The following is an 18,560-nucleotide window of genomic DNA, read 5'->3' as shown; positions in this document are numbered from 1 at the left end:
GAGTTTAAAAAATTATTTGGTTGGTAGTTGGTGGCCGAACCCAAAAAGGGGGGCGGGGGGGAAGTCTGACTGCAATGATGCGAAAATGTTTGGATTTATGTTTGTATGTCCGAGAGCCACTAAAAGGAGGGCGTCAATCATTAGACGAAACTTGTTGGACAGCTACGAATACGGCAGCGGCAATGAGGGAGCCATAAACGGAAACGCACGAGCCTGGATCCTGCGGCTCAGTGGTGTTCTCCAAGCAGAATGAAGTCATTTTATTTCAACGCAGCTCTATCGTTACAAGATTTGCATCATATAACGTGAAAAGACTTTAAGCACGATTAAGCAACTATTGGGCCTGGGATTGAATATTTGGGCGTCAAGCAATGGATAAATCAGCACTGATTACATAACTGCAAATTTCACTGCCTGTAGAGGTGATTACTACAGACACGAAAACGCTTGCCAAGATTCTGTCTTTATTAAACCGGCTGTATTCCATACAGTGTGAGTTTATTCCCCTCAGCTTTTTCATCTGGCTACAGTGGAAAGGATTTTTGCTTGAATTTGCTTTGCTCGAATACAAATGGGTACGAAAGTGAAAATACAGTAACGGTTACTTGGCAGACACAACTGAATGCGGCGTCAAGCCCACTGTGTCACTCGTGATAAAAGCGAAAAAAAAAACCCTGCATGATGATTGGGCTTTTAAAATTCCATATGCAGTGCATCAATCACAGATATATCGCCAGCTGCCAATATCTCATTCCTAAGGTATCTTCAGCGCCACAGCTGATGCCACATCGGGTGATAGCTCGGGGACATTACTGAGACTTTCAGTGCAAAATGACGATCAAGAACATTATCGCAGTCGTGTTAATTATCTTAAATTAGATCACAGCTGTCTTTAAACGCAGGTCATGTGTAAATTATTCACAATATGATGATGGAAGAGTACATGGTGTGCAGTAGATTATCCAGTTTCTGGTGCAGCATAGAAAGGCAGGCCGAAGGAAAGCGGCTGATAGGGGGCTTTTTTTTATTTTAGGATGACTCAGCTCCCCCTCCCCCGCCAGCACACCCACACAGATGACTCACCATTGTTCCTGATGCCCCAGGACAGCTGTGCGTGTCTTTGTGTGCTGATGCTTGCGTCCATACTGGACCCTTACCCTGCAATAGAAAGCATTAGTATGCTGCACGGAGCTTACACCATAGTTTCCCATATTTGGGTTTAAACAAACCTGATCCTGCATATTTTAGTTCTTACCCCCTACCCCTGCTTTATCTCACCAAATCTAGGCTGTTAATTAAGTGAATAGTTAAATCAGGTTTGTTGATAGATCGGAACGATTAATGCTTCTCCCTACTGGCGGGCGTTCTTAATTTTTTTGGGGGGTTTTTTTTGGTGCTCTGTTCTTGGGTTTGGTTGTGCATTTACACCCTCCGATACAGCAGGTGGCAGTATGCCACTAGTTGCTTTGTGAGCCGACCTATTTCAGGAAAAATGTCAAGAGCGCCGCTCTCACGCGTCTTCTCGCTGTATCAGCTATGGCTGTGTAGGTCAAGAGGATGGGATGGACGCATGCTATGTGCACACAGATCTCAGAGGGGACCGATGGCATTGATGACGTCACGTCTAGACAGCAAACTACTTCCGGTCTCGGGTATGATGGCTTTCAAAACTGATTGGAGTGTGGAATGATTGTGTTCTCACTGATCAAAATGAACCAGACCTTGTGGTCAAGGGTGCTTAGAAACAGTCGTTTCTGTGAACACACCCTCAATTGTGCAGGGCACAGGGTTTTTTTGTGACGAGGGTTGCAAAACCGCTGGCTTGGGCCAAAGTTCAGCGTGCACTGCTTGAGAGCTCAGCTTTAATTTATAATGCCTTACATAAATGATTCGATGGCATATCTTGAGAATTCGTCCCTTTTTTGCAGTGTGCTGTCACACCCCCCCTTCCCCGCCCTGCCACCCCCAATCCCCTCCTTGCGCGAATGACTCAGCAAAATTTAGCTTACCTGCTAAGCAGTTGGCCTACATTTGCTCTTACTCAGCTGCTCATACAGTATCAGGCTTGGATATCAGTAGAACATACTGGCTGTTTTCCACCACATGTCCATAGCTTTCCCTTCTAATACCATTTTAAAAGAAGTTTCATTGTCCAAGACTTTTCCATTTGTAATTATATGCTTGCTGTGTTAGAGCACTGTCAGCAGCCGAGCAGTCGTTGTCAGCTTGCTGCTTGGCGTAATGCTACACTAAAGCTACAGTGCTGCCAAGCAGCTTCCAGCGGCCTGCATGCCCAGTTCGTTGGCGCTTGGCTAAGGCGGGCAGCCCTCGCTCTACCTCATTGTGGCCTCAAAGGCAAGCAGCACCCGGCCAGGAATTCGGCATGCTCCCTCAACCCAACTGCAGCCACAGCGCCGCCTCTTTTGTTGTGGTTCGTACATCTATACACATGATAATTAGCCTCATGTGGCTCAGCCCTGTGGTGGCCATGGTTGTGAAGAGGGGGAGTCATGAAGGCAGAGAGAAAGACGGGATAGTGAAAAAAAAGAAATACATTAAGAGCAGAGGCAACAGAGATGGCTTAGTAAAATGTCTTGGGGAATAGGTTTTGGGAATGTGAGAAAGGGTGTGCATGCGTAACTTGAAGGTGATGATGCCAGCACAAGCGTGCAAAAAGAAAGACCAGTTTTTCTGGTTTGGAAAGCCCTGCAGTAACTGGTCTTTTTTTAATGGTTGTGTGTGTGTGTGTTTGCGGGGGTGTTAAGAATGGCTTGGCAGGCCTTTAGCTCAGCTTGTGTTCAAATGAAACTGCTTCCTCAGCTAGCTGGGGCTGGAGATTAAACAGAAGGCAGTAGAAATGGCAATCACCCGTTACCTCTCAATAAAATATTATCCCGATACATTGGTGCTGATTCGGTTAATATTGCGATTCTACAAGTTTCATGATTTTTTATAAATATTCAGATTCTATATCACCTTTCCCCTGATTTTGTTACAATTTTAAACTTAAAAAAATATTGAAAAAATCCTCTGTTCCTTATAACTTTTTTCAATTAAAAACCAAGTGCATCATTTAAACAATACAAATTACCTTCAAATATAAGGGTAGAACATTTACCAACATTACATTTACCATCTACATTTTTACCGAGCAGCTTTATATTACAGGGTGTATAACCTGAAGGATTATAAAGAAACAATGTTGTTTTACCTCCTCAAATGACTATCAAGTCTCAAAACACAATTTGACAGTGAACGCACTGGTTAAGTGGCTGTGGACGTATTGTTGAGTAAGGCTGCTAACGCACGTGGTTTTCAAATAAAGCCTTATTTGCATGTGATTAGTATCATCTGCTGATCTCATGTGATTTAGAAATGATGCTCCAACATCTAAATTTTGGTGGCCCACATGCACGAGATAAGTACAGCCTGCAGTTTTACCCTAGTTTACTGACTGACAGTTTGCCAAATGTAGAAATTGACTAGCGCCTAGGTCAGTATCCTCTTGATTGAAACAAGTGCTTGGCTCTCAAAGAACACTTACTATTTTATTAGTAGCCTACATCCATGCTACATCCGTGGACCAATTAACATCTGACAAAAAAAAAAAAAACCTTTGTTAAAATCTGACATTAATTATGTTTTTATTTTTATTCTCCCTAGCTGCAAGAGACAGTAAAGAGGAAACTTGAGAACGCTAGCCCCCCTGGTGGCCGTGACCAGATGAACGGATTTGGTGATGGCTACCCTCCGACCAAAAAATCATGTTTGGAAGACGCTTTGGGTAGTCTAAATGGGACATCAAATGGCACCATACCCCCTCTTTCACCCATGGACACCAAACATGGTTTGGCTGCTGACTTGGCGCTGAATGGCACATCAGCGGTGGGCACTGCTGAGCAAAATGGCGTCGCTCTATCCACTGACTCTGACATCCGTCAGAAGGAGCTGAAGCAAGAGCCGATGGATGACATCCTGCCTGCTGGCGGGGGCAATGGCAACATCATTCTGCCTGACCTGAACCTGAATGAGCAGGAATGGACTGAGCTCATGGAGGAGTTTAATCGCTCAGTGCCTTATGAAGAAATCCAAGAGCTGTTTAATGATGGCTTTGAGGACCGCAAGGATTCTGAGGTGACATCTGGCTCAGTTGCACCTACCAGCCTCCTTCCTGCAGATCTTGCTGGCACGGTGAAGACAGAGTTTTCCCCAGCACCATCCTCTTCTGCCTTTGAGCAGGACACACGCACTGGGTCACCACACATCCCATCCGCCTCGTCTGGGCCTCCGATGCATGCCAGCTCCCCAAGCATGTCGTCAGCCTCTGCCTCCTCACCTGCTCTGTCTGGACATCAGCACATGCAGCAGCAGCAGCAGCCTAGCCAGCCCAGGCCATTGCAGAACCACCTGATGCCACCCAAAGACTTGTCGCCGGCGCAACAGCTGCAGCAGTTAGCTGCTCGAGAGCAAAAAAGAGCAGCGCAGCTTATGCAAAACCACCAGCACCAGGGACAGAAACATCAGAAACAACAGCAGCAGCCGGCACCCAAATTTCACCAGCAGCCCAATCATCCCTCCACTTGGCAGAGTGCCCCCCCTAATCAGAGTCCACTCGGAGGTGGCGCATTTGGCCTGGAAAAGCCTACCAGCCCCTCACTCTTTCCCTCTGACTTCCAGAATGCTAAGTCCCTCCTCATGTCTGGTCAGAAGCCTGCTAAAGGCTCTCCAAAAGCCAGTGCCCCAGGGGCATACATGCCATCCAGTGGGCACCCTATGTTGGGACCTGGTGCAGCCGGAACCCTCAGCCATCAACCAGCCTCTGGAGCCCCAACCGCCATGTTGGACTACAACAACACCAAACCGCTGAGCCACTTTGAGGCTGGGGGACCACGAGGCCCTGTGAACACACAGAGCCAGAGCAAAGCAGTGCTGAACCTCCTGCATCAGCAGCGCCAGCAGCAGCAGCTCCAGCAGCACCAGCAACAGCAGCAGATGAAGCCGAGGCCTGCTGGCATGCCGTTCAGACCTCCAACACATCTCCCACACTCGCAGGTAAGGGGCTGATGTACCACATCTTGAAGATGGCAATCAAATTCTTGTAACATGTTTCTAAACTATGGTATGTGTAAAACTGTAATGTAGACTAGTTGGAAGCAACGTTACTAGGTTGCAGCTGGTACCGGGTTTTTATATGTTCAGTTATTATCTAAGCTTGTTTTTAAATGCATGATATTTTATTTTTTAGTTGATTTTTTAGGAGTTTTCATGGCATCATGTTTAGTATACTATGGCATTTGTTTACTCTGCATTTATTAGGTTAGAAGTAAGCAGTAAAAATGGTTTGTTTTCCCCCTGTAAGGTAGCTTACTAGCTTTTGTCCAGAAAAATGTGTTGGTCAGTAAAACAAAAGGTAGGTTGTGTCTCTCCTTTATTTAGCTACATATTAACTTTGTATGTCTGAGGACAAAAAGGGGAAACCTCCATGGCAAACATATGCTTTCACACCTTTCTCTCATGTTCTCATTTCCACTTTTTTTGTGCAGAAATTAAAGTGAAACTGATGCTGAACATCGGTCTCTAGCATGCTGATCGATTAGTTGCTTTTGAAAGGTTTTGACATAACACTGCAGAACAGTAAAGTGAAGGTTATCAGGGTAAACTGCAGCCGTAGGTCAGCCTAGGTGTGTTTTTGTGTTAGTGCTACTTTTTTCTAGGTTTTTGATTTGCTTAGTGGTGTTTGAATTTGTAGTGTGGATGAGTGTGTGCAGTTGTCCCAGTGTGTCTGGCAGCAGGTCTGTTCAACCTTGGGGATGAACGCAGTTTGTCTGGGTCAGTCAGCTGGTTGCTAAGGAGCAAAGTGCTGGCAGGCGTTCTCTCTCTCTCTCTCTCTCTCTCTCTCTCTCTCTCTGCCTTTATCTTGCTCACTCTTGCACTTTTTTTTTGCATGCACACACACACACACACACACACACACACACACACACACACACACACACACACACAGCAGAGCAGAGCAGTGGGGGCTGGGACGGGCCAGGAGATTGCAGCTCAGCGACAGAAGAGTCAGTAGAGAAGAGAGTGGGAAGAAGGGGGACTGGGAGAAAGATGGAGGGAGGGACACCAGGACGACAAAGCAGTCTTTCATGCAGAGTTCCTCCCCCTCCTCTTGCTGTCCTCCTGCGAAGAGTATTTTGGGATTGGCCCCCGTCTCTCTTGCGGTTCTCCCTATTTAAATATAGCTGCCTAACCCACTTGTCCCCCCCCCCTTTCATGAGATGAACTTTTTGCTCTTTTTCACGTTCCTGCAATCCTTTTTGCAGTGCACTGGGCCACGGTTTTCTTCTTTCTCCATCTGCCTATTCTATTCTTGTTGTCCCCCTCCCCCCCCTCTCTCGCTGCCCTACCACCTGTAAACTGCACATTTCTGGGTGGAGAGAGAGTCTTGCTCTTAGACCCTGTTTGGCTCTTGACTTTTTCAGGCATACATGATGACCTTGCGCATATGCTTTTGTGAGTCAGAGAAAGAAAGAGAGAGAAAGGGAGTTAGAAAGAATGCGTGAATGGAAAATGTATGAATGGAAAGTGGCCAGGGATTGCATCCTTGATTTATTTTTAAAGCTATTTGCAGGCGCTGCACTGTTGTATTTGTCTCTGGTTAACGAAACGTGCTGGTGGAGATTTCGCTCAGTGTGCACACTCTCCAGAATCAAACTTAAAAATTATGCATTCAGATTAGCCTCTGATATTGCTTTCTTAGTGAGCACTTATCTCTTAATCTGTATGAACTTGATAATTTCATCCTCAGTAGGTCCTCCAGTAGGACACAAATTCAGTCGAAAGCACAGCATGTAAATTTTTTTTTCACTGTCTAGTCAGTGACATTTTAGTTAAAAGTTCTTAGTGCTTTAGATTTCAGTTTCGCCTGCTGACTGCTTTCGTTTCCTCAGTTTTTTTTTCTTCTTATTGTTTACTCCTTTCTGCACATGACCAAAGTTTTGGTATCCTGCCCTCTAGTGGACAGAAAAAGTTTACAGCAGTGCAGTCACCCCAGTGTATATATTATATTGATTTTTGTACAATATAACAGACTCTTTTAATAGGACGAAAAACAGTGACCTGTATGAGCACAGCATTCAAAGGTTAGGCTGTTATGTAATGATGCATTTAGTTATTTATTTAGCAATCTTGTATTTAGTTTTTTTTTTTTACCAGCTAAATTCTAACCAGCTCATTTTTTTTGTTTTGTTGTGGAGTATTTACAACACTCCATACTACATTAATGAATGTTTTAAACACATTTTTAATATAAAATTTCTTTTTTACACAAATTGTGGAATATTTACCTGTGCACTTTATGATACGACATAAATGGATGTGTGCTATTTCTTTTGCTCTCCCAGCAGGAGACAGGTGCTTACCCATCTGCCGCTCACGTGCCAGGCCCAGGTGGTGCCATGGTAACACAGCAAGGTGGCAATGGCATGGCGGCTAACCACAACAATGGAGCGTATTTGAGTGGCTTGCAGAAGCAGCAGCAGCAGATACAGATGTTGAGTCCCCAGCAGAAACAGTTCCTCCAAAGCCAAATGTTGGTCGAGCAGGTCAGGGGTTTAAGAGCTCATTTGGGTCTTGGCTTTAAAGATGTGCTTAGAGTTACAAAAGATTTTCAGTCGTCCAGTATCGTTTTAGACTATATTGCAGTTTCAGTTCCTTTACACAAGACTGCACCCACCTTTATTTCTTAATTTTAAATAATTTAAAAATAAAATAATGATAATAGAGTTGGCAGGGGGGGGGGGTGGTATTGGCATGAATTTAATTGTTAAACAGCATGAAAGGAATAAACAAAATTTAAATTCTTTTGGAATTTTTTTTTTTACATTTGCGACCATTCAAACAGCGATCAGTCCATCGGGCATTTCGGTGAGGGCATAAAAATGGGGTATGTTGGGAATATTTATAAATTTAGGTCCAGATTGTACCATTACAAAACGGGGAAAGGTTCAAGACATTTGTTTAGGGACAAATTAATAATTTGTGTGTGTTAATGGAGTCTCATGTGGTAAAGTTTAGTAAAAAAACGTCTGTGGTCCCCCCCTTCTCACAGGAGAAACAGCTGCAACAACAGGAGCTGCAGATGCAGAGGCACTTAACACGTCCACCACCTCAGTACCAGGACCAGCAGAACCCATCTACCCAGCAAAACCCATTCCAGCAGAAGCCACAGGTCTCACAGTTTCCAGGTACCCACCCAATGTCCTGACTACTCAAGCTTGCATTTCTCTCTCTCGTTCTCTTTTATTTTTTCCCTCGCTTGCTCGATCTCTTTCCCTCTCGTTCTTTAAAGGGCCTGTGTGTGAAAAGTTGCTGCGTCACTCTTGCCATACAGGCCTTGCTTTGTTCTGTGTAAAACATTCAGCCTACCTGATATGCAAAGTCTGCTTACTGAATGATTCATTTGAATCGCAAAGAGCGAGATCTAGCTGTCAGTCATTAAACTTGTTTAAATAAGCTTTATCTCGTGTAACTTTTTTTTTGTTTTTTTTTGTATAATGTTCTTAAGGGATAGAGTGCATACAATGTGCTTAAAATAAATGACTTGTCTAATAGACTAGGTGTCACCACATATTGTATTTTGGGTAAAGTTGGAAAAAATAGTATGCCAGTTAAAGAACTACCATAATGTGCAAAACTATAAGTAATAAGTTTTTAATATCAGAAGTATTGTGTAAGAGGGAAATACAGTGGTACCTTCGCATATAAATTTAGTTTGTTGGAGAGGCGCGTTCTTAAGGCGGAATTTTATATTGTGAAATGCATTTTCCCGTCGGAAATAATCGTAATGCATCTTGTATATAAATGTTCTAGCCACAACACTATAATCATATTTTTTGCATATAAAACAATCAAAACATTTACAAAAGACATGTAAATAAAGTAAAATATTAAATGTTATGATGCCTCCTGGTACCGGCTGTGTGGCGCCCTTTTTCTTCTTGCTGCCATGCTTGCTAACATTCTTGAGACCAGTGGTGCCAAGTCTTCACTATTTTGCACAAAATGGCACAAAAAATATGGATAAAACTCCCACAAACAAGTTTTGATTGGCTTCCAGATGTGCGTACAACTTAGCCAGCATTCGCTTTAGTTTCTTATATGACAAAAAGCTTTATATGTCAAGGTACCATTGTTGTGCCAGGTTGTGGATTTTATTTGATTGCTGCTATCATTTTGGGTCCCTGTTGCTTTGTTTATTCAGTGTCCCATTAATTAACACTGATCTTTCCTCTCCTTATTCTGCATTAGGTTCGTCCCAAGCGATGGGCAGCGTAAACTCCCTTGGTGGCCCTGGTCCTGTTGTTCAACGCATGTTTTCTCAAAATCAAAGCATGATGGGAATTGGTCAGGGGGCTGGTCCTGCCCCCGGAGGTCCTCCTGCAGCCTCTCAAGCAGATCTGAGTCTGTCATCTTGTGCGGGTGGTCTTGAAGCCCAGCAGGTCCTTTACGCAAACATGTCTATGCATCCGTCCCACGCCAGCCAGCAGCGAATGCCCATTTCAGCAATGCAGAACTACAGACACAATGTTGTTCTAGCCCAGCAGGCGGCCCATCTCAAACAGCAGCAGCTGGCACGTATGCCTAACAGTATGTCCGGTGCTATGGCTAACAACATAAGCTCCATGCCTAGTTCAATGCCCAACACCATGACCAGTAATATACAGGGTGCAATGCCCCCACAGGCCCAGTCATGGCAACAGCAACAGCATCCAGGGCTTCAACAAGGCATGGCAGGTCAGCCTAATACGAACAATGGTGCCTTACCTGCTGGCTTTCCGAACTCTAGTTTCCACATGCAACCCAGGATGACCAAGATACCTGGCAGCCCTTCCTTCACCCAGGCTGGCTTGGGGAATGGTGCAGCTGCCAGGGCTATGGTGGGTATGAATCCGGGGCAGATGATGCCCAGCATGGCCCAGCAGAGAGCCAATAGCGCTGCCATGGCGCAGCAGCAGCCTCAGCAGGGACAGCCAGCAGCACCTCAGTCACAGCAGGTGCTCCCTGACCTGGTGCAGTTTGGACAACCACAGGGCGCTCAGGTGCCTAACCGCACTGCAGGCATGCAGTGCAACCAGGCCTACCAGGTCACCCGGACACCCAATCAGCAGCTGCCTTTTGGATATAATTCCCAGTCAGCGGGCAGCTTAGCCAGCTTTCCTGTTGATAACGACCTGGACTCGCTTTTAAAGAACCAGACTACACAGGAATGGATGGATGACCTGGATGCGCTCTTGGCCAATCATCAGTGATTGGTGCTCAAAAGAGAGTGACGTGAACATTATTGACTGTTCTCTGGTCAGAACTGCTGTACTGTGCGTGTGTAGATGTGTCTGATAGAATGAATATTGGGCACAATAAGCCTGTGTGTTTTAAGGATTCCTAGGGCTTTTATAACAATTTGTGAAGCTGAAAGGGAAAAAAAAAACATTCTACTACTGATCCTGTGGCTCAGTACTAAAACCACTGAATTACACCCAAATTTGATGGGTCATGTGATGGACCAAGCTAGCAGGCATGAAAAAGCTGTGTGCAAATAAAAAAGAGAGGGTTATTATTTATCAAAAAAACACCACCACCACACAATCCACAACAGAGAAATCAGGTTCAGGATGAACACAGAACAAGCGACCCAGGATTACCTTCAAATAAAAATAAAATTAAATAAAAATTAAAAAAAATACACAGAACTGGCTAAACTGAACCAATTGATCAGAGACAAACTAACCTCTGCCTAACGAAAAACAAAGGAAAGCACATATACCAGCTGATCAGGCCTTTTTGAAAGATAAACACAATCAATAAATACATATAAACAAGATTTTTTGTCAATTTACAAAATCTAACAATTTACAAAAACTTAAATGCAGAAAAAAACTTCTTTTATCTAAATACATTAACATCTCTAAACAAAAAGTCCCCCCATTTGTACAGAAGTCTTGGTCTGATCTTTGGCTTGGGCCTCACAGGAAGGGAAAGTCAGTCAGGTAGCTCCGATGAAGATATAGAGAAAATAATACCATGAGGCATTCAAATCAAACCGGGGCTTGTGAATGAAGGTGTAAAAACTGACTGACATTTACAGACAGCCTCAAGTACAGTGCGGTGATGAGACTCTTCGCTCCAATAAAACATTAAATAGTTGAAAAAAACGGTTTTATCCCGGCTGAGATCGCTTAGAGCTTACTGCAGTTGTTAATGTGAACATTCAGAAGGTGAAATGTCGAATCCTTAAAGATTGACATACAGTCCTGACCTTGTTCCAAGGCAGTTCTACATGTTCGGTCCATTTAAAGGGGTACCTGGGAGGCCAGCATTTCAGACATGAAGCGGGTTGTCTGATCCTGAGAAAACTGTCCACCAAGATGGTATGCAAGCACTAGTGAAACACTGGGACAAGTATATTAGTATAGCAAGGGATTACATAGAGAAATAAAGGGAGTTTTTAGCCCAAATACCTGTTTTTGACATTCTGCACAATTAAAATTCCCGGTTTGACTTGAACATCCGTCATATAAATAACAATAATAAGAAGAAAGTGTTAACTAAATGGATGCACTTCATTTATCAATCTGTGTAGTATCTTCAATACTAATTAATTACATTTTAAACCCAAATTTGTGCAAATGAATATAACTAAACATGTGACTGTGCTGTGGGTGAGTGTATGAAGCACACTGCTTTTTATTTCCCTTCTTGCTGAGAAGGCTATATACATTTGCTAGAATTGGCGCTTATGTGCCTAAAAAGCTGGATATCCAGGCCAAGGCCAGACAGAAAAAGTCTGCATGCTTTAGATGTTCGTGGTCTGTATTCGAGACCATCGACTTGTTACTGAGGGTAGCCACCATAAATGCTCTTTCCACTCAATTTCCACAAGCCTTAGTTCAGACCCAGGGCCTTAAATCGAATATCATACCCGCAAACACTTGTGGCTGATTCCAAGATGGGGTTTATTTTTTCTTTTGCTCACTGTATTGGTTCGAGTTCGAAATCTCTGCTTCTCCGACTTCTCATTTTCTGTTTAAAAAAAAAAAAAAAAAATTCTGTTGGACATGAGCACCTGAGGAAGGTAATGATTCAGCATTATGCTAAAACACTAAAATGGACATTAACACCATTTCTGATAAAGGTTACACTAAATCAGATGTTTTTTCCCTTCAAATGTTTCTAACCATTTGGATAGGTGAAGGTGTGCTGTCCACTTATTATTATTATTATAATTTTTTTTATTTCTAAATCTTCCCAAACCCTTTGTGTTTGTTACATCAGGGTCGATTGAACATTCCACCCTGAGAAATGTGTATGCGTGTGCATATGCCTGTGCGCGCATTTGGGTCTCAATTGACGTATGGCTTATCTGTCTGCATCTAGGAGCAAGTTTATTTCAGTATCTGACATGGCTCCTTGTTTATTTATATATATATATTTTTTGTATGTATGCATTTCCTAATGTTCTCAAGAAGATAGATCTTATTTTTATATGTACATTGTTGCGGATTTTTGTAAGTATTTTATACTTTTTATTATTGTTCTCTGCAAAAAATGGAGAGTATTATGTAAATATAGTTCCTAGAAACAGCTGTGTGGTGTGGGTTTTTTCTTCCATGTTTTGGTAAGTCGTTTTGTTTACAATGGTTGTTTGGCAGTGGATCACGCCAGCAGATTTGTTGCAATACTAGTTAATATAACTTTCAGTGAAGGACACTAATAAATCAAGCCATGCGATAGCTAATGGTTGCTTCTATGCACTTGTGATGGGTGTTATAAATCAGTTCTCTATTTTGAGAGACGTTATTGTTTTAATAACCTCTAGAGGAACTAGAGCATGGAGAGAATTTTTTTTTTTCTGTTGCAAAAATGCACCGTCACTTTCTACATTTCTTACTGTAGCTTGTGATGTTATAAATACGCCACCATCCCAGAAAATCGAAGTCCCAAATATAGTTGCAGGTAACAATGAGGCGACCAAGCACCTTGCACCCTCACCTCCCGGGTGCACCACACAACCTGTGTTTTTTGAGCATGTTAAGACCTCCGGAAAGCCATCGCCACCCAGGTGCACCTCACAACTTGCTGACTGTTTATTTGGATTATCTTTGTATAATGTTCAAAATCTTGTGGGTTTCTCAGTGTGTGCGACGTGTGGGTTTTCCAGTGTGTGAGACGAATGAATGTGTTTGTGCGCATTTGTGAGTCTGTGTATTAACATTTGTGGTGTGTGTGTGTGTGTGAGACGTGTGAGAGGAGTGAATGTGTTTGTGTGTGGTGTGAGAGTCTGTGTCGACGTGTGGGAGAGAGAGAGAGTGACATACGAGTGTGTGTGAGACATGAGTGTTGGTGTTTGTGTGAGTCTGTGTTAACATTTGTATGTGTGAGACATGTGACTTGTTTTCTTTTTGTGTGTGTATGTGTGTAATGTAACTTGCGATGTTTTAAATACAGCAACATCCTAGAAAAGTCTAATGTATGAGGAAAAACAACCTTAATCAACTTAAGGCAGCAATAAATCCACTGTGGTTAAACATTTAAATCTTTCTGTAAAGTGAGGCACAACAGAAATGGAACAAAATTCGACAGTACTTGCCTTTGCCTGTCAGCCAACGCAACACTAGCCAGTCACAGAGGTATGTAAGCTTATGTACATGGAAAAGATACAAACATGCATGCATACTTTATTAATCTTGAAGGAAATTCATCGGGGAAGATAATCATGCTTTAACAGAAATGATTAAGAGAAAAAAAAATATCTACAAAGAATAAAAAGATTGTGCATATTTTAGAAGAATGAGGTTGTGTATTAGTAGATAGCTTAGTGCAAACTGAATTATAGCAATTAAGAGTGACAACAGTGCGAAAGTGAGTTGTGCAAGTCTGAGGTTATGAAAGTCAATGCAGTTAAGAGCACATAATGAGTAGATGGAGTCTGTTAGGCTTCGTCTAGAGGTGTTCACACAAGGGTATCGCCCTGGGGTTAAAAGGTTTTCCTGAATATGTCGTTACTCGGTTCCATGATAAAAGGCTGCCACTGAACATGCTTTTCTCCTTGGCATGAGTTCCATACAGAGGGTTATTAGTGTTGGACATGATGGACAGCATTTTGTTTGAGGTCCTCCTTTTCAGCTTAACTGAGCAAACTGGCTTCACTACTATTGTTGATTATTTTCAAATTGATTCATTTTTGAAATACACAAATAAAACTTGACGTCCCACAACCTAAAACGTTCCGCTCTTTGGTTTCAAGAATAAAAACTCTAGAACTGATGGTTGCTCTGATATAGGTTAAAATAACAGTCCTGTTGTGGCTTTAAAGGTAAGCTCCGCCCCCTCAACACACACTTTCACACACGCACCCTGATATCACATGGAGTGTACAGACTCATATCTTTGTAAACGTATGAGAGGTTTGTACCGCTACAATTTCTCCAGGAAGCTCTATCTAGTTGAAGTTAAATCTTATTTGATCTGATCTGATCTGATATTCTCAGTGACCACAAATATAGTCAAGTATCAGCGCCACAAGTTACTTTGCAAAATGAATCCTCATTAAGAAAAGACATTACATTTGATGATACCTGTTTTGGCTTTCTCCCTTTGGTCACACTAAAAGTTCAAATTTTAGATAACGCAAGATGGCGAAATTTGGTTGCGGGGGAAAAAAAGTTCCCCAACCAAACCTCTATGGTTTCCTAGTAACAAGAAACCATTACAATACTGATCTCTGGGCTGCACTTTCACACACTATCAATTTCCTGTTCTACAACACCTAAATTGTGCTTTTTGGGATTCAGAGCTGATCTTTGATGTGAACAGTACCTAAAGCTCTTGATCATGAATTTTATGCATTATAAAAAATTTCATAAATGAGCAAAAGTACAGATGTTGCTAATAAACTGGCAGGTGAGTGTGTGGCTTTGTAAACAATGTTTTTTTTTTTTAATAGAAAAATTGCCCTGCTTCTGGAATTATTAATTTCACATATACAGGGTATCTCAAAAACTAATATCATGCAGAAAGTTTTGGAAATCAAGGTCCCAGAGTCTATACCGCTTCATCCAGAGTACAGTCGCGGGGGCCTGGAGCCAATCCCAGGAGACTTAGGCGAGGTACACAGTGGACAGGGTGCCAATCCATCCCAGGGCGCGCACACACACACACACTGCACGGAGAGGTCATGCAAACTCCATGCAAACAGACCTTTAGCGGGAATCAAACTAGACCCTGAAGGTGCAAAGTAACAGTAAGCTCTAAAATTAAAATACCTTTCCAGAATGTCTGTATTGTAAATAATTTTTTAAATTTTGGTCTTAGGAAATATTTTAATACTGTATTGTGAAGTACTGGATTTTACATGTAATGATTAGAATATTTAAGAGTTTAACTTTATAAATTATGATTAAAATTCGATTTTTCGATTCAAATTTTTTGAATTCTATAAAAAGAGTTTTCTTACACATCTAATATCTGCTCATGACTTTGTGATGTAAGTAAGCAACATTTATATTGTGCTTTCAGTACAGGGAAGTATGCAAATTTTTCAATAGTAATGCTATAAATTAGGTGAGTCAGAAAGATGCTGGAAAATCCTCTATTTCTCTTTCATGAAGTTTTCCCAGCACTTCCTTTTCAGTATGGGTGTGGGTGGGTGTGTGTGGGTGTGTGTGCATGTATTCATGCATGCACTTGCCTTGCTCCGCTCTGGCCTCCACCTACATGTAGATGAGGTAGTGCTTAGTTGAGGAAGGACAGTGTAGATCGGTGATCTTACCTCCTGTGAATTTCTACTGAACTATGCTTGACCAGGTGGTGCATGTTGCTGCTGTTACAGTGCTTGGTGTGCTGGAACAAGGTAGGATGAACTTCAGCCACACCTTGGATACTGACTACATGTTCTTATAAGAGTTATATTGGTGCTAAGTGCAGTTTAGTAGGGTAATGTCGGGACACAGTTGTGAGATGAGCACTTTGTGTCTTGTGTCTTTGTTAACTCCCAACTTAACATTTATGATATTAATATTAATTAATATGAATCTAATTTCTTATACTTTTAAATATTAATCCTTGACAAAGCCTTACTCAGGAACAACCGCTATACCATCTCATAAGCTCTTTAAAAACAATGTCAACATTAGTTTTTGACAGTAAACAAACTATTTGAATATGCTTTGAATGTTTTTGGGATGCATATGCAAAAAGGGTCATAAATTAAGTCTTTATTATCATCTTTGTCTCTGCAAGCATACTTTTCCTTGAAGGTGATCTACGCCCGTCGAAAATACTCCATTCCCCCTCCGGCCACCACGGGACACCCCGATTTTGAGAGGGTCTTCAGAGCACAGTGAATATTCACGCACAAGTTTTACATTCTTTTTGATGGCATAACATAATTACCATTAATCTCAATTTTAAAAATGTTTAAAAACAAAAAGGCTATTAGTATTTGGAGATTAGTGTGCTATTAGTGTGCTACTATATATATAAATAAAGTTGGCTGATTTTCATATATTTTGTAAAAACTGTAATGATTTGCAGTGGATCTGCATTAAAATGCTTAATATGTGTGCTGAAAAATTCTGTTTTTATTTATTTGTAGAGCAAATTGCACTGAATATTTCCCCCTATTTGTGATTACACTTTGGGTTGCTGGACTTTACTTTAGCCCAGGTAAGCAACATACAATAAGAGGCGAGAAGGCTGAAATTGTACATGCCACAACATAACATGATGTATTTGCATAAAAAACAATAATGTGTGTGTTTGATATGTGAAATGCAAAATAGGTTATAGGTTACTGCACTGATGTCATTGAATACTGAGTGGTTTGCAGGAAGTGGTTTTCTACCTGTTTGGACACTGTGCACTGATGAGAAATTTTAGAAAAATCCAGGAAGAAACAGTTAACGCAGTAACATCCCGGCAGTTTCTATTCATTTTGGGAAGCTTTTGACTTTAGCCCTTAATCCTCAGAGCATTTTAGCTATTACGTATTTGTTTTGCTGTTTGTTTGTTTTTTAAATACAACATCTATAGATCTCAGGATTGTGCAGAAAAAAGTGACATCTTTTTTTTCCATCATAAAATAGGCAATAATTCATTTAAACCAACTTCCCCATACATGACTAAGCAAAAAATTTGAAACGGGGTCACATAGGCAAAGTAATAGCAAAAATGCACATGATCACATGTTTTTATGGTTGTTTGCGGGTGTTTCTATGACCAAAAAAATAATAATAATATGCATGTTTTTACATTACATTTTTAAAACTTCACTACACATATTCTGGTAGCGGTAAAATTTTTCCCTCTATAAAAGTAATGATAACTTTTGTCCGAAAACCCAAATACTGTACACAGTTTGAAGTCTAAAGCCTCCCCGTTAACACACTCCAGAAAGGCTTCTATATTAGCACATATGCAGTATACCATGTACATAATGAACTCTTTACTCCCAGACATAAAGTGTAACTTTTCTCGCGGCTTGCATAGTACTATTAGGGTTACCTTTTGGACAAGAGTAGTTTAAATCAAACTAGAACTTATGATGTAATTTTATAATTTCATCGATAGATAACTTGTCACCAACTTGCAGAAGAGACACAACAATGTTATTCTGCACATTTAAGTCCCGGTTTGACCTGAACATCCATCGTAGTTAAACACCTTTAAAGTAGTTTACTGTGCTGGTAAAGCATCAATCGTATAGCTAAATTTGCACCTTCCCAGATAAAGATAAAAGTTAAACCTCCAACACAGTTTTGGTACTACACTAACAACAAGGAAGTACTGTTAAGTACATTCATTTTTTTCTTATACAGTAAGTGTTTAATGATTACTTAAGCAATTAATGTTTGTTTTTGAAATAATTATTTTTAATATTTAAAATTTTTAAAAAACTTTTTAACTAAAAAAACCCAAACTTTTCTAGCTTTGTCTGCTTTTCTTGGGTTCCTGTACATTTATGGAAGATATCAGTACTTCCATGGATATGCGGAATCTGCACAAGGAAGGTAAAGAATTATAACCGTCATCTGTTGTTATGATGTACTTGTTGGTATGAAATTTTACATGATGACTGTACTTCTTTTTTTCTCTCAGACTGGCCCCTCTGTACTTCACAGCGAAGGTGCAGTGGGTGCTGATCGCCCTGTCTGCCCTCGGTGTGCTCTGCTGTATGAGTCGGGTGTATTTGGGTGTGGATCTGCTTGGTTATATGAGTGAGGTGCTCGGCCTGAATCACCTGGAGTGAATGCAGGCATGAGCAAGCTCATTTAGTCTTAAATGGCCCTAATAAGCTGATTAGATTTAAATAACAATTTTATTTAAAAAATTCTTTTAAAAAAAAGTTTTATTTCCTTTTATACATTAACTTATCACTTATACGATGACAAATAAACTATTATTTCCTTAATAGCCTCTTTACACAGTGTTCCAAATTATTATGAAATTGGATGTAAGTGTCAAACATTAAATGTTTGGTTTTTAAATTAAACTCATAGATGGTATTG

General features: G+C 41.2%; 2 protein-coding genes across 3 annotated transcripts in view; both read left to right on the top strand.

The window, feature by feature from the left end:
* maml1 (mastermind-like transcriptional coactivator 1) overlaps positions 1–12,636 on the top strand; it is a 28,456-nt gene extending 15,820 nt beyond the window's left edge. Inside the window, exons 2-5 of one of the 2 annotated variants that reach the window (XM_053505465.1) lie at positions 3,664–5,052; positions 7,404–7,601; positions 8,108–8,243; positions 9,307–12,636. In XM_053505465.1, coding sequence (XP_053361440.1) covers positions 3,664–5,052; positions 7,404–7,601; positions 8,108–8,243; positions 9,307–10,307 — 2,724 coding nt within the window. In that variant the 3' untranslated portion in view covers positions 10,308–12,636. Of the gene's footprint in view, positions 1–3,663; positions 5,053–7,400; positions 7,602–8,107; positions 8,244–9,306 lie in introns of both variants that reach the window. The other variant, XM_053505464.1, reaches the window with a different exon arrangement.
* A 3,154-nt stretch (positions 12,637–15,790) lies between these two features.
* Positions 15,791–18,334, top strand: ltc4s (leukotriene C4 synthase). The gene is made up of 5 exons (XM_053505513.1): positions 15,791–15,904; positions 16,294–16,393; positions 16,649–16,719; positions 17,981–18,062; positions 18,151–18,334. Exons 1-5 carry the CDS (start codon positions 15,847–15,849, stop codon positions 18,299–18,301), a joined length of 462 nt encoding a protein of 153 aa, XP_053361488.1. The 5' UTR covers positions 15,791–15,846; the 3' UTR covers positions 18,302–18,334.
* Positions 18,335–18,560: the final 226 nt, after the last annotated feature.

The sequence above is a fragment of the Clarias gariepinus genome, chromosome 10, assembly GCF_024256425.1.
Source record: "Clarias gariepinus isolate MV-2021 ecotype Netherlands chromosome 10, CGAR_prim_01v2, whole genome shotgun sequence".
Classification (NCBI taxonomy): domain Eukaryota; kingdom Metazoa; phylum Chordata; class Actinopteri; order Siluriformes; family Clariidae; genus Clarias; species Clarias gariepinus.
This window is presented reverse-complemented; position numbering and strand designations above follow the sequence as displayed.

Coding starts and splice junctions, on each gene's coding strand:
- ltc4s (XM_053505513.1), top strand. CDS start 15,847: ATGCTTGACCAGGTGGTGCATGTTGCTGCTGTTACAGTGCTTGGTGTG. Junction 15,905..16,293: donor GCTTGGTGTGCTGGAACAAG/GTAGGATGAACT, acceptor TGTCTCTGCAAG/CATACTTTTCCTTGAAGGTG. Junction 16,720..17,980: donor TGGACTTTACTTTAGCCCAG/GTAAGCAACATA, acceptor AAACTTTTCTAG/CTTTGTCTGCTTTTCTTGGG.